The 14,500-nt window shown below is 38.7% G+C and overlaps 1 protein-coding gene across 1 annotated transcript; it reads left to right on the plus strand.

Annotated features, from left to right (window-relative positions):
- Positions 1 to 530: 530 nt before the first annotated feature.
- Positions 531 to 12,965, plus strand: LOC140163574 (steroid 17-alpha-hydroxylase/17,20 lyase-like). The gene is made up of 9 exons (XM_072186888.1): positions 531 to 696; positions 1,651 to 1,824; positions 5,059 to 5,152; positions 7,244 to 7,402; positions 7,692 to 7,900; positions 10,560 to 10,685; positions 11,146 to 11,385; positions 12,201 to 12,299; positions 12,703 to 12,965. The coding sequence occupies exons 1-9, from the start codon at positions 531 to 533 to the stop codon at positions 12,963 to 12,965; spliced, it is 1,530 nt and encodes a 509-aa protein (XP_072042989.1).
- Positions 12,966 to 14,500: the final 1,535 nt, after the last annotated feature.

Consider the following 14,500-nt stretch of genomic DNA (forward strand, 5'->3'; position numbering starts at 1 on the left):
CACCATTATTTTCAAGCAAACGAACTTTTTAATTGGTCAATTACGGCCAACCTAGGACATGCAATAATGATACATGCTATTGAATTCTTCTACGCGTAATGAAGAAAGAGACCTTTCAACATTTTTTGGCTTTGTATCAATGAACTAGTTTCCATTTCTATATAAGCCACCCCTTTGTACTAAACCAACCAATGAGGCATTTTAGTTGTCGCTTCCCGCGATCGGCGCTTTGTGTGTGGCACGGGTTATACATGAACGGATTATTCACCGTCGTAGTGTGACGTCAAAATCGATCGTTACCAGGTCAACTGGTTCACCCTATCTACGCTCGGAACCGCGATCAAAATGATCACAACAATGTCAATGGGCTGCTAACAGTAATTCAAAGTATTAATAAAGCGTGAACCAGTAACAAAGTTATGACTTTATTCACTACGATGTAATATGGTATTCATCACTATGGATGAAAACTCGACTAAATAATGCAAATACACTTTCACCATTCACCTTTAGACTGATATCCCGTCACCATGTTGCCAAAATTTACCGAGACCATCTCTACATCCGTCGGAGAGATTTACCCCATTACCGTGGTATTGTTTACCATTCTCGCATCCCTTATTTATTGGAGTATCCGAAGACCAAGCGGGATGCCACCCGGACCTACGGGACTGCCTATTGTTGGAAATATGTTTAGTAAGTCGATCCTTAAGAATATAATTGATGTTGTTGAAGACATCAAATAATCCGATCACTTAGAAAAACGCAATCTGTTCCCTTTTGAGTCATAACCCAACGAGTTAACTCAGTTAAATTGCCTGAGAAGAATTAGGTCCCTGGCCTGAGGTTGGAGGACATCTCCCATTCACCCGTGTTTCGTGAACTGACAGCGTAATAATTACACACTCAAGGGCATAGACCAACTGCACGTATCCATACCTTTCGAAAGCCGTTAAACAAATGTATTAAGGCCAAAATATCACAATTGTTATTGATTTGAATAATGTTATCTTCATCTTCCATGCAAAAAAATTGAAAAGCTTTAAAAAAACCGACTCAGGTACCGATATAATTTCAAGCAAACATTTTTAGTGTTTCGTAGTGAATTAAGGCTACGATGGCGGTGTGCTTCCATTCATACTACATTTTGCCTTCAGGTACCATACAATATTCATAAATATACCACTATAACGCCCATTATTTGGCAAACCATTACACAAATATTAATATTATACACAAGTGCGCTAGGAATTGATGTTTACTGAGGTATGGAAAGTGTGGCCTTCAACACGTAAAATTGGGAAGGCTATTTAGCATAATAAAGGATTAGTTCCCGATACACTGTGGAGCAATGTAAATTGGGTGATGATGTCACAGCTCATTAGAGTTTGTCACTCGGTTAATGAAGAACGCGTAAGGCACATTTTTTATATGCAAAAATGCATGCAAATGAACATACTCATGAAGACGAAATATCAAGCATCCGCCTTATCACGTGTTACGTATATCAATTTTGTGGACTTATGCACACTTACTTAAATCAGGCCTGTTGCATTTTTTTGACAACACAACTGGTGTCCATGCTTATGATACGTAGTCTCTACGTACAGTACAATACAATTTAATTTGGAAACCCGTTATTTTATGCAGGTTTTATGGACCAACCTCATATTAAGTTCAAGGAAATGACAAAGAAGTATGGAAATATATTTGCCATAAAAATGGGTCAGCGATGGATGGTAGTTCTTAATCAAATAGATGTGGTGAGAGATGCAATGCTCAAAAAACCAGTTGAGTTTGCAGGACGACCTGATTTATATTCAAGTAAGTATGGGGTGTTGGGGATAGCGGTGTTTTAGTTTCGTACCTGATGCCTGTTTATAAAGATATATCTATATTAAGTTGCTACCACGTGTTTAACGCATGCCAGATAAGCAATTATTAACATTTTGGTAGAAGATTTGTTTTGTGGAAACATTGCAAACTGTCATCAAACTCCGTTATGGGTTCGTTTTTGTTTTCACGTATCTTTAATGTCGGCTCGTTAGCAGTGTTTGCATAATTTTATGTGTGCTATAAATGCTTGAATCACCGTATGGGCAGGGTGTGCTGTAGTATGGTGCAGTGGTGGCGACATGAGCATTATAATTTAGGGGAAATGAACATATTTTGTGCTGGGCTTACTGGGATATTTAGGGGACCTACACGACCCCTTCCGCTGCCTATGGTGGGTGTAACTGTATCTATATATTGTTTGCGTCAATATTTGTACATATCCGGCAATCACAACAGTATGCCTTATGTATGAAAAATAATTGTCAAGCACGGATCACGTGGTTTTAATTAAAACAAACTCATAGTGACCATACAAACGAATAAAAACATCTGTCTCTCAACACGCGATATTCAAAATTCCCGGGCGCTGAAATTGTCGAGTGCAATGGCGTCCCAGTAATACAATGAAGGCTGACCACAATTGAACACAAATAACCATTACGCCATTGCACTTTCGGCGAGGGAATTTTGAATACTGTTTTTACGGTCAATATGAATTTGTTTTAAATAAAACAATGTGATTCGTGCTTGATGATTATTTTGCCAACGTACTCGTGTAAGACATAATGTTATGATTGCCGGAGACTCCCTTTAAAGCAGTAAGCGACTCGATCAGTACGTAATGAGAGTTGACATGTGATCCCATTATTTATATATGGAGCAAAGCTGTGTGAACACGAGCGAAGTAAACAGCACCATATTGGAAAATACTATAGACTGAAAGAGAAAATTAACCAAGGTAATGATAACATCAGCGTGGTCAACATCTCCGATAGAGCATTAAGCATGTATGAAAAAACCGTGATTTCCAGAGGTCTTAATTTCCTCGTGTATCTGAAGGTAATTTCGGTTTCCGAATTCGTCTCCAGTGCCAACTTGCTGTGCAAATTGTTGAATGACGACAATGAGGCAGAAATTGTTCCAGCGGAACTATCAGAGTGCTCAAATCTTTTAAACCTCCCAAGAATAACATTAGTTAGGGTAAACGGGCGGCGATTCAGGACTTTAAAAAGGACAACAACATCATTATCCTTCCTGCGGACAAGGGTAGGTCGAACGTTATCATGAATAAATCGGATAACATCAAGAAAAGCGAGGAATTATACTACTACATACAAAAAGTTGACACGAAACTTTAAGACCAGGTTGTTTCGGAAGATGAACAAGGTAAAAGTAACTGCTATATCTAAACAAGATTTTTGGAAGTTGTACCTCACCTCGGAAACCACCCCATGTATTATGGCCTTCCCAAAATTCACAAGACATCTATCCCTCTCAGACCTATCATTTCGTTATCCTTCCTGCGGATAAGGGTAGGTCGGCAGTTATCATGAATAAATCGGATTACATCAAGAACAGCGAGGAATGATACTACCACGTACAAAGAAAAGCGAGGAATTATACTACTACATACAAAAAGTTGACACGAAATTTTAAGACCAGGTTATTTCGGAAGCTAAGATGAACTAGGTAAATTGACTGCTATATCTAAACAAGACTTTTGGAAGATGTACCCCACCTCGGAAACCACCCCAGGTATATGACCTTCCCAAAATTGAAATCATTTCAGGCATTGGTTCAATCGTGTACGGTACAGCCACAGAGGAGAAAGAAAACAGAGAGCGTACCACCAGTCGAAGTCTCCGCATCATCCGATAATGAGGGCCGATTGTTCATTGAAATGCGACAGGCGGGACTGCTACGCAATTACCGCGTATTTTCATAGTCTATCGCGTAATCGCGAAAGCACGCAACGCTCTATCGCGAATACGCGAAGGCACGCAGCGCTGGCGTGATTGTTAGACACGGCACAATCGAACAAATTGGCCCCCATGAATATGCGAGAACTCACCGAATACAATACAAGGGGACTTCGACTGGTTGTACGCTCTCTGTTTTCTTTCTCCTATGTGGGTACAGCGCAGTATTGTGCCTGGATCGTCTCGCCGTTAATAGGTAATATAAAATACCTGGACCTTGTTGAAAATGAAAAAAAGCAGAGGTGCAAGGATGAAGAAATGGTGCCATACGACGTCACCGCACTTTTCATCAGTGTACCAGTCGGAAGCCTTAGATATAATACAAGCCAGACTGGAGCAGGGCACTACTTTACACAAGATAACTAATCTTGACCCTTCTCAAAAAATAAAAACGATTTATAGTGCACAGGCACAACGCCTTGACGTTGATCCACGAGCCTCAGCACACTTTACAGGTTGTCGCTGACCACTACGTCCCCACATCATTTCATAAACCAAACAACAATTCAGGGACTTTGTTGCTCCAAGAGCGCACACCCTAGATATTCCACAATTAACCTTCGCAACCAGGATCAGCTCCTCGAGTATCGTACGGGTTACAACAGGATAAATTAGCAGTAAGTTCCTTGTCCAGGGCAATTTCAAACTAACTCATTTTTCCACGAGAGCAGACTAGGCACCGCCAGGGTTCGAACCCGCAACCTCTCGCACAATAGTCGAACGCCTTACCGATTGAGCTAACTTGGCTGCTCAAGTGGTTTGTCCTGCCCAAAACAAGCGGACTTTTTCAGAGGAGGGGCAAGGGGGGCAAGGCAAGTTTCCAGCGGGAGGGCAAACTTTTACGAAAATGCTCAAAAATGAGCTAAATATTACAAAAAAGGCCTCCCACAGGGAGGCAAGAGAAACCAAGACTTCTCACTCGGAAAGCTGCCCCATTGGCTATGCTGCTGCTCTCGGTCGTTTTAAATTCATGCCTTTTCTGTAATTTAAAAGGCCCGCCTTTTTGCTTGATTTGGCAGTGTCCATGTTACGTAATCAAGTATACAGTATCATTTACACATTATGTGCTTTGAAAAACAAAGGTACAGTCTTTATGTGATCATAAAGAAATTCCATCAAAATATTCAATATGGACTCAAAGGTCATCTCTCATTACATACTGATCGACCCTCGTAATGTTGGTCACTTTATGCTATTAACCAAAGTATTAATCATGACACGAATATCAATGTTTATTATTCAGGTGGCTTAATGACAGAAAATTTCCAGGATATTGTATTTACCACCTACAGTGCCAGATGGAAACTCCACAGAAAATTAGGTCATTCCGCAATAAGGTATGCCTATATATCATATGCGAGAAGGAACAATAGCCCGTAACAAAATGCTTGGTTCTTTAAACAGTGTCCACGATGGTATCGTTCTCTTTTAAATTATAAGGGTTTGCCAGGATTTCTTCAAAGTGACCAAACTCTTTCTGCGTTAGCATGTCAAAGCAAATAACGGGGGCAAAGCAACTACTGCACGATTTACCTACCAAGTTATCTAGATGAGCAATGGTTTTGGGGGTTGTGATGAGCAGCGGTGGTTTCCGATAAGGATGTATAGGTGCGCCATGGCTACAGACAGCGCTCGAAATAAGGCGCGTCCTTGTGTCAAATACGCATGAAAGTAGGCGCGGACCCGCAAATTTCCTACGGTACGGGTCCGCGTGACCCGTAAAAATTGAACCAAGCAAAGAGCAGAAAATCCTAGTTTTGTGGTTCCACAGGAAATCTGGTTCACATGATACGTCCCGCTCCCTGGGGTACACTTCATTTTAGTTTCCCTTCAAGTTTTCAACACTGGTTTTCAATTTTCGACAATATACATACTGTGATCACCGTAGCTAATTGAATATATGAATACAAAAGCCACCCGAGTCCATACTTTGCCCAAATTGAGTTAAGCATGGGAAAGTGTTCCTATACATAGGCCTGTCATATGTATGAAAGAACAACTCAAATTCATCCTCTGTGTCCATTGAGCATGTGAAAAATAGCATGTATGAAAGAATCAGCCCAAGTCCATGATTTGTAACACATTGATTGAAATCCAGTATGTATAAAAGTCCACTTGTAACACCTTCATTGCTGGAGAGTGACTTTTGAAATATAAAATGGGTTTAATCAAGGAAAGTGTGTGGTTTATATTACATGGCAGAATGCTTATCAACATTATACATAACTGTGTGCTTTATTTTGTATTATCTAACTAGTGGTAATCTCATTCCAACATTATTGTCTTTGTATATGATTCAAAAAACCACCCAAGTCCAGAATTTAAAATGAACCCCACGAAGTCCCTGAAATGCTAATCGTCATACCTAATACAGTTTAACCCACCCATTTGCACGTACAACTTACCATATTGACCAGGTAAATCTAACTGAAGGAATTAAAATGATACACAAGTTTTTTTCTCAAAATCACTTCCCATGGACTTGGGTGGGTTTTGGATTCATGTATTCAATTATCTCTCTTGATATTTCAAAGGCAAGGGTCCGGGGTCGGACCCTTGAAAATTGGTGAGGGCCCGTGAAATTTTAAAGGCACGGGTGCTGAGGACCCTTGGATTTTTCTTCTTATTTCGAGGCCTGGCTACAAAGCTATGCGCTCTGTAGCCATGACGCCTATGTTCAAGGGTATTAGGTTTGGCAGACAACGGTGGCCGATCATTTAAAGGGGGTGACCCTATTGGTTTAGGATATGGATTGCCTTCAAACTTACATACAATATCAAATATCGTCCCCTTTATGCATCTATGTGAGAAAACGAGAATATTTTCAGCGTAAATGTAAATAATTAGCACAATCAGCAAGCCAATCATTGCGTGAATTGCATTATGGTCCGGTATCCAGAAACATGCAGCACCGTCGCCACACCACTACGACCATCATTCTTGTTGACAATATATCTCATTATTTTTGTTTTAATTCGACCCTGAAATATTTTTTTTTAATTGTGTATATCATCATGTACATTAAACATTTTTCATTTATTTTATGATTTATGTAAATTAAAAAAACTGAGTTTTCATTCTTGTAGTTAACTAATTAATTATTAATTAATTTTGTAGAGGGGCATTTTTTTCTTATATTTTTTTCATGTTCCTAGGACTAGAACTAGGACAAATCTGCAAAGATTTAAGGCTATCATAACCAGCAGCTCTTCATGGGTTTCATGCCTTGTATGAGGCCGACATTACTGAAAAGCTCTATATTTGTGTCATCTTGTTAATTATTTATTTTTTTAATATCTCAATGTGAAGTGTTTTTTGTTAATTTCTGCTCATAATTATTATCATCAGGTGTATAGTTGACAGTTTTGTGGAGTGCAGCAAAATATTTCAGCTTAATTATCATACCCATATTATGTTGTTTTCTCTAGAAATTTTGCGACAGGTAAGAAATTGGAAAACATCGTTCATGAAGTCACTGAACGCATAGGTAAACGAATAGATGAGCAGCATGGGAAGCCCATCGACCCAAAAGAAGTGGTATGCCTAGGTATCTACAATATTCTTGGGACGCTTTGTTTTGAACACAAGTAAGTTAAAAGAAAAGGTTAATGAAAGGGTAAACCACTCGATGTACAACGAGTCCGCTCATCTTCCCAGTATAAACCCATTTATACAACTTGGTGGAGAGAGACAGTAGCAGTTGAACATTTTGTCTAAGGGCAATTTGCAATGAACTCTTGCGTATGAGACGAATGAATATTTTCTTGGGTCCACAACTTCCCCCCTAAATATTTTTTTAATAAATCAATTAATATTTGACGAAATGCACACGTGTAAAAAGATATAAGTAGCCTTAATTCAAAATCATAATTTCAGGTATGAATTCGATGATCCAACACTTACATGGTTTATTCGAAATAGCCGTGAAGCTTTCGAAGCACTTGGAGTGGGTACGCTGGCTGATTTTATCCCTGCAATGAGATTTATTCCGACGCAGGGTGTCACAAAGCTTAAGAAAGTTATGGACGACTTTCTAGGATTCTTGTATGCTGAACTAAAACGTCACCGCGAGTCTTTTGACTCAGGTAGGTTTTTCCATAGTTTAATATCCTAGGTTATATAATAATCATTGTCATCTATGGCACGATTTAGGATAAGAAAAATCTGCACTGTTTTTAAACAGAGAGGTAAACAGAGAGGATGCTGCCCTTTAACGGTGTAGCTACATATGTCACTTTCTGCTCTGTTTTTTTCGCTCTGATTTTGAAATATAGCCACAGATTTCATATTTCACATTCCGCTCTGTTTTTCGCTCTGTTTTTGAAATATAACCACAGATTTCATATACAGAGCGGTAAACAGGGAGGATGCTGCCCTCTAACGGTGGAACTACATATTTCACGTTCTGCTCTGTTTTTGAAATATAGCCACATATTTCACATTCTGCAAATCCACTCAGACTTTCGCTCTTTTTTTTTTTTAAATAGAGCGACATATTTGACTTTCTGCTCTGTTTCTCGCTCTGTTTTTGAAATATAACCACATATTTCAAATAAGAAAAATCTGTTCTGTTTTTAAGCAGAGGGGTAAACAGGGAGAATGCTGCCCTTTAACGGTGTAGCTACATATTTCACTTTCTGCTCTGTTTTTCGCTCTGTTTTTGAAATATAGCACCAGATTTCATATTCCACTCTGTTTTTCGCTCTGATTTTGAAAACGTAGCCACAGATTTCATATTTCACGTTCCGCTGTTTAAATATAACCACATATTTCAAATACAGAGCGGCAAACAGAGAGGATGCTGCCCTCGAACTGTGGAGCTACACATTTCACATTCTGCTCTGTTTTTTTCGCTCTGATTTTGAAATATAGCCACAGATTTCATATTTCACATCCCGCTCTGTTTTGCGCTCTGTTTTTGATATATAACCACAGATTTCATATCATGACAGATCGGTAAACAGGGAGGATGCTGCCCTCTAACGGTGGAGCTGCATATTTCACATTCTGTTCTGTTTTCGAAATATAGCCACATATTTCACATTCTGCAATTCCACTCAGACTTTCGCTCTGTTTTTTGATATAGAACGACATATTTGACTTTCTGCTCTGTTTTTCGCTCTGTTTTTGAAATATAACCACATATTTCAAATACAGAGCGGTAAACAGAGAGGACGCTGCACTCTAACGGTGGGGCTTCATATTTCACATTATGCTCTGTTTTTCGCTCTGTTTTTGAAATATAGCACCACATTTCATATTCCACTTGCTCTGATTTTGAAATATAGCCACAGATTTCATATTTCACATTCCGCTCTGTTTTTCGCTCTATTTTTGAAATATAGCCACATATTTCACATTCTGCAATTCCACTCAAATGTTTGCTCTGTTTTTGAAATAGAGCCACGCACTATATAAGTATTTCACTTTCTGCTCTGTTTTTTGCTCTGTTTTTGAAATATAGCACCAGATTTCATATTCCACTCCGTTTTTCGCTCTGATTTTGAAAACGTATATACGGCACGATTTAGGATTAGAAATTTTTGCTCTAAAAAATCGCTGATTAGTTGTTTGGTTATCAAAACAAAAACTTCCTTCACCCAATGGAATTGGGGATCTTCACAGTTAATTGGTGGATATTACAATCTAAGTGCGGATAGGTTTACGCCAGGTTTGGCCGCAACCTAGTTGATGCGATCTGATTGTGATGATTCACCATGGCAGCGAAATTACAGCGTTTTGAATCCTCCAAGATCTGGAAGAAGGCGCCATATAAATCCGAAACTTATTTATTTAATTAGTTGTTTACAAATGCCATGCTTAGCTCATAAACATCATAATTAAGGCTATTTTGGGTGACTTAAGCTATTATAATTTTATATGAAATACGTCAACTGTTTTAACTGCTCCTTTAAGCACCACAAAATCGTCAATAGGTCAGCGGCAACCTACTCTTTGTGACTTTCCTTTAATAGCCACCAATTTTAGTGTACAATGTGCAGTTCGCATGAAGGGCTCTTTTCAGAGCCAGCGATCTTTAGTAGGAAGAGGGTACCTACTTTATTAAGCACGTCGCTTTTTAGGTAGCTACAGGGTGTCCCAGAATGATTTACGTCAGCAGTGTATATAATCTTAATAAGTGCAATACAATGCCACACATGTCTCCTACTTATTATGTGACTTTCATGGAAATAGCTTGATTCGTTTTTGCGTGACATTACTATTACTGAAAATGGACGAAAACGGCATGTGTGTAATTTACAGTGCAAAGGCATCATAACACATGGATCCTTTATCACCACCGTCCAGCTGCATTGTGCAATATATAGGAGAAATCCTACATTCTTTTATAGAATCTGGCATTTTTTTACAGATTTTCAAAATAGGTTGCTTTGTCAAAACTTGGAATTCGCCATTTTTACGCAATCCTCTCTAACTTCTACTAGAAACGTCCAATTTTGAAAATCTAAAAAATCTGAGAAAGCTAGATATATCATGTATATGTACTGTACGCGTAGGACTTAAAATGCAAAACAATATGACCAATAGAAATGCAAGTCATACCTACAAAATTCCATATTTTCCGGTATAATTCATTCTGGGACACCCTATACATAAGGGGCAGTCTATTGGTTGTATCAATGGACAAGTGAAGCTTCATCCTTGTCTCAAGTCGAACCCGTTGAAAACATCAACCTGCATTTTTTGATTTCACACAGTAATATTGTTACTTTGTTTCTGTAGACAATATTCGTGACATATTTGATTCGTTGCTTCTGGCTCAGAAGGAAGCAATAGAGGAAGAAAGCGATCTCGTGGACTCCCTTACTGATACGCATCTGACAGAAACCATTAGTGATCTTTTCGGAGGTATGTCTAATTCATGGCAAGTGCTTATGCCAATTGGCCAACTTACGATATTTTCATACATCCATATATCAGATAAAATTCGTTTGTAAAATTTGCATTCAATGACTCGGTTCAAGTTTTAGATTTTGTGGCGGTTGTCATTGCACATGTTTCTGTCAATCCAATCTATTGTACGCACGCTTCATCTTGTGGATTTATTAATCTAGTCAGAAAATGGACCTGAGATTTGATCGGACATAGAAAAGTATGAAACCCACTGTAAAAAATAATTATCTTGGTATAGAAGATTTACATATCCTGTCTAGCAGTATGTGATCGAACAAAGAATAGTCTCAAACGTCACATATTTGTACGTGTATTAAAGAACCGCTTTAAAGTGTCCATGCAACTTCCTTGGAAATACATAACTCCTAATTCGCATACAATTATCGTGTGTCTATTTTGTCTTTTTTATTTAAAGCTGGAACAGACACAACAATTATTACTCTCCACTGGACAATAGCAATTATGGCAGAATATCCTGACATACAAAAGAAGGTGGCCATGGAAATCGAAGAGGTCGTAGGTCATGAGAGACCGTCCACTTTGGGAGATAGAGGGCGCCTACCATACACAGAAGCAACTATGATGGAAGTTTTACGATTTAGTTCTATCATTCCGTTGGGTGTGCCGCACTCAACAACCTGTGACGTTATGTTAGGTAATAAAGGTAGTGTAACAATTAGGCTTAGAAACGCATTGACTCAATCGACACTAGCCTGCAAAACTCCGGGGGGCACTTCATTATGTAATGGATATAGATGTAGGTGTAGGGCTGGCACTTTCGCAGTAAGGGGCATTCAGTGAGAGCAAAATGTAAAAATATGGGGTCAATGGGTGAGAGCATGATTTTTGGCATTCGGTAAGAGAAAAATGTGAAAAATATGGGGTCATTGCGTGAGAACATGACCTTTTTTAAATGAAATCTTCGGGTGAGAGCCGAAACAGCGCCACAGAAACCTCGAACATCGAATTTTTTTTTTTTTTTCAAAATAAATAACAAAATCAGTGATAAATGAAATTTGCTGTTTAAAGGGTCTTTGGGTGACAGATCAAATGGACAAATAAAGGGTCTTTGGGTGACAGAGCATGTGTTTGTAAAAAAAATATGGGGTCTTTGGGTGACAGCGACGCTGAAAAAGGGGGTCTTAACTGTCCTACATACGCGTCACCTCCAAAGTGGGAGTTATGACTATCATTTGAAGACTTTGAATATTTTGAATCCTTTAATGACCACTAAGTATAGCCAAGGACACTTGGGCGAATTGAATGACTTGTCACTCAAGAAAAAGGAATAGCAAATGTTATAAAACACACATTTTTTTGTGTGCATTTCCCTTCCATGAATATTGATGTTTTGGACTACTTCTGATCGACGCCATAGATTATGTTTATATTTGAAAACAATCCGAGTAATACTATTTCTCTTATCTTTTGCAGACATAATATCACTCAATATTTGAATTTTATTTACAGATAACTTTCAAATTACAAAAGACACGATGGTAGTCATCAACCATTTTGCACTGCATTTTGATGAAGAGTTCTGGGATCAACCGAAATGCTTTAAACCAGGTAGGTGATTTTACTATAGGCCTTCGTCAGCCATGCTCATGTTGATTATTATAATCGTGCGCTGTGCATATAGAAGCGCCGAAAAGTAAAACCTCTATTCTATATACCCCATGATGGGTAGTTAAGATGATACGTAATAATGGATCAGTGATTTATAACCTACATTACAAACGAATACGAATCAGAAATATACATTCTTCATTCAAAAGATACAAAGGATAAATAGGAAACCGAAATGAAAAGATAAAAGTGACATTTGCAACTGTCGTTTTTTAATATTTTACCGTGAACTCCTGGCTTTGAAAAGAGTGACCGCAAAAGCGCAGAACAGAAAAATTGTAGATTTATTTGAAGATTAAAGTAAATAATAAACTAGTTTTGGTTGATTTGTTTATTTTGACAGAACACTTCTTGGATGACAGCGGTTCTGTACGTCAGCATCCCAATAGTTTCTTGCCATTCTCAGCAGGAAGGAGATCATGTCTTGGAGAATCTCTGGCAAAAGCGGAATTGTTCCTGATTTTTACATGGTTCCTGCAGAACTACGAAATCTCAAAAGTGCCTGCTGGCAAAGACGAATCCTTGCTGGGACGCATTAAGTCAGGGGCGAGTTTTTTTCGCGAGCTGGCTCCATATGAAGTGATAATGAAGAGGCGTTTATATTAATAGCACAAACATTATAATATTTTTTAAATTCGTATTTAGATATATATATAAAAAAAAAAACACCAGTGATAAAATTGAAAGAAATGTCTCAACCGGAATGTTAGAGAAAAAAAAAACAGATTAAAAATCGAAATACTCGAGAGGCACTATAATTATACAGGGTGGGTCAAAAAAGTGCCATAGGTAAATAATCGATTTTACGTTAGAACCAAGTTGAACATTTCCATTGTTGAATGAAAGTTTCAATAAATGCTACACAAAATAATCACCTTGTGTGAAAACGGGAGTGTAACGGGATCTTCCCCCTATAAATAACATGTTTTCTCCGATTTTGTATACTAAATTATCAGGTGTTTTGCGGCTCATCTCAAACCATATTTTGTTGCGCTCATGTACCATACTTAGGCTATTTTTGGAATCTGTATAAGGTAATGTACACGGCATCTTCTTTGTGCATGGTAATCTCGCGATCGTGGAGGAGGAATCAGGTGATCAAAACTTAAGCGTGGTTAGTCTCCACAGCAGCCAGTTTGGTTCCGCCCCCTCCACACAAACATTTTGCCAATGACGACGAACGAGTTCTTTTTGATTGGCCAGCCGTTTCCCATGACGTCATCCAGCACGTGCTATTCGCGTATCTGATTATACAGCCAGGAGTTCAACCCACGGGCAATCAAGTTCCCGGATGCAGTGCTGCTGATCAGGTTCTCATAGACTTTGCATTGTCGTCCTCTTAGCTAATCAGTCATTGGCAGACTGTTTGTATGGAGGGAGGGAGCGTAACCAAACTGGCTGCGTGGCGTGGTTCGGATGCGACTGCGCGATATAGAAAGTGGTCAGATTGATTGTAGACTGACTCTGGACAGGCCGAGTGATGTGACTAGGCTAGCAAGCCGTAGACAGGACCTGAACGGATAGATGGAAGACGGCAACAGGGGAAGATTTTGACCAATAAAATAGAGATTTGCCTTGGTATGATTTGGCAGCAATGTTGGCAGCAATAGAAGAATGTTGGCAGCAATAGAAGATTCATTCCCGGGATTCATTTAATTTAACTTAGACAATATTCGTTGAAGACCAAAGATGGAGCAGAAATAAATGGACAATACAAATCACGAATTTGACGAGTTTTTATTGCGATTAATGCCGAGATATGTAGAAAGCTTCGCATTTTGTCTTCATGTGAGTGGATATTATTGCCCAGATTGGAGTAACAACCTCCGATGAAGCTTTGAGAGCTTACTTGGACAGGATAACGTATCGAAGATTGATTAGCGAAGACGCCATTATGCATCGCAAATTAAAAAGCTGGTCAGCCAAAACTTCGGATTAAATTTCTTCGATATGTACACCTTGCGACGACGTTAGGACAAGCAAGTTTGTGTGTATAATTTGAATATGGGTTTGTGATTTTGATGTGCATCTAATGTAACAATCTATGCTTCTTATTGTGAGGAAGATAAATGTTTGTTAAATTGGGATGTCTTTTGAGTAAGGTTTTGGTTTTTATTTTCTTGTTTTGGACATTGTTTTGA

Source organism: Amphiura filiformis, chromosome 11 (assembly GCF_039555335.1).
Source record: "Amphiura filiformis chromosome 11, Afil_fr2py, whole genome shotgun sequence".
Taxonomy (NCBI): Eukaryota; Metazoa; Echinodermata; class Ophiuroidea; order Amphilepidida; family Amphiuridae; genus Amphiura; species Amphiura filiformis.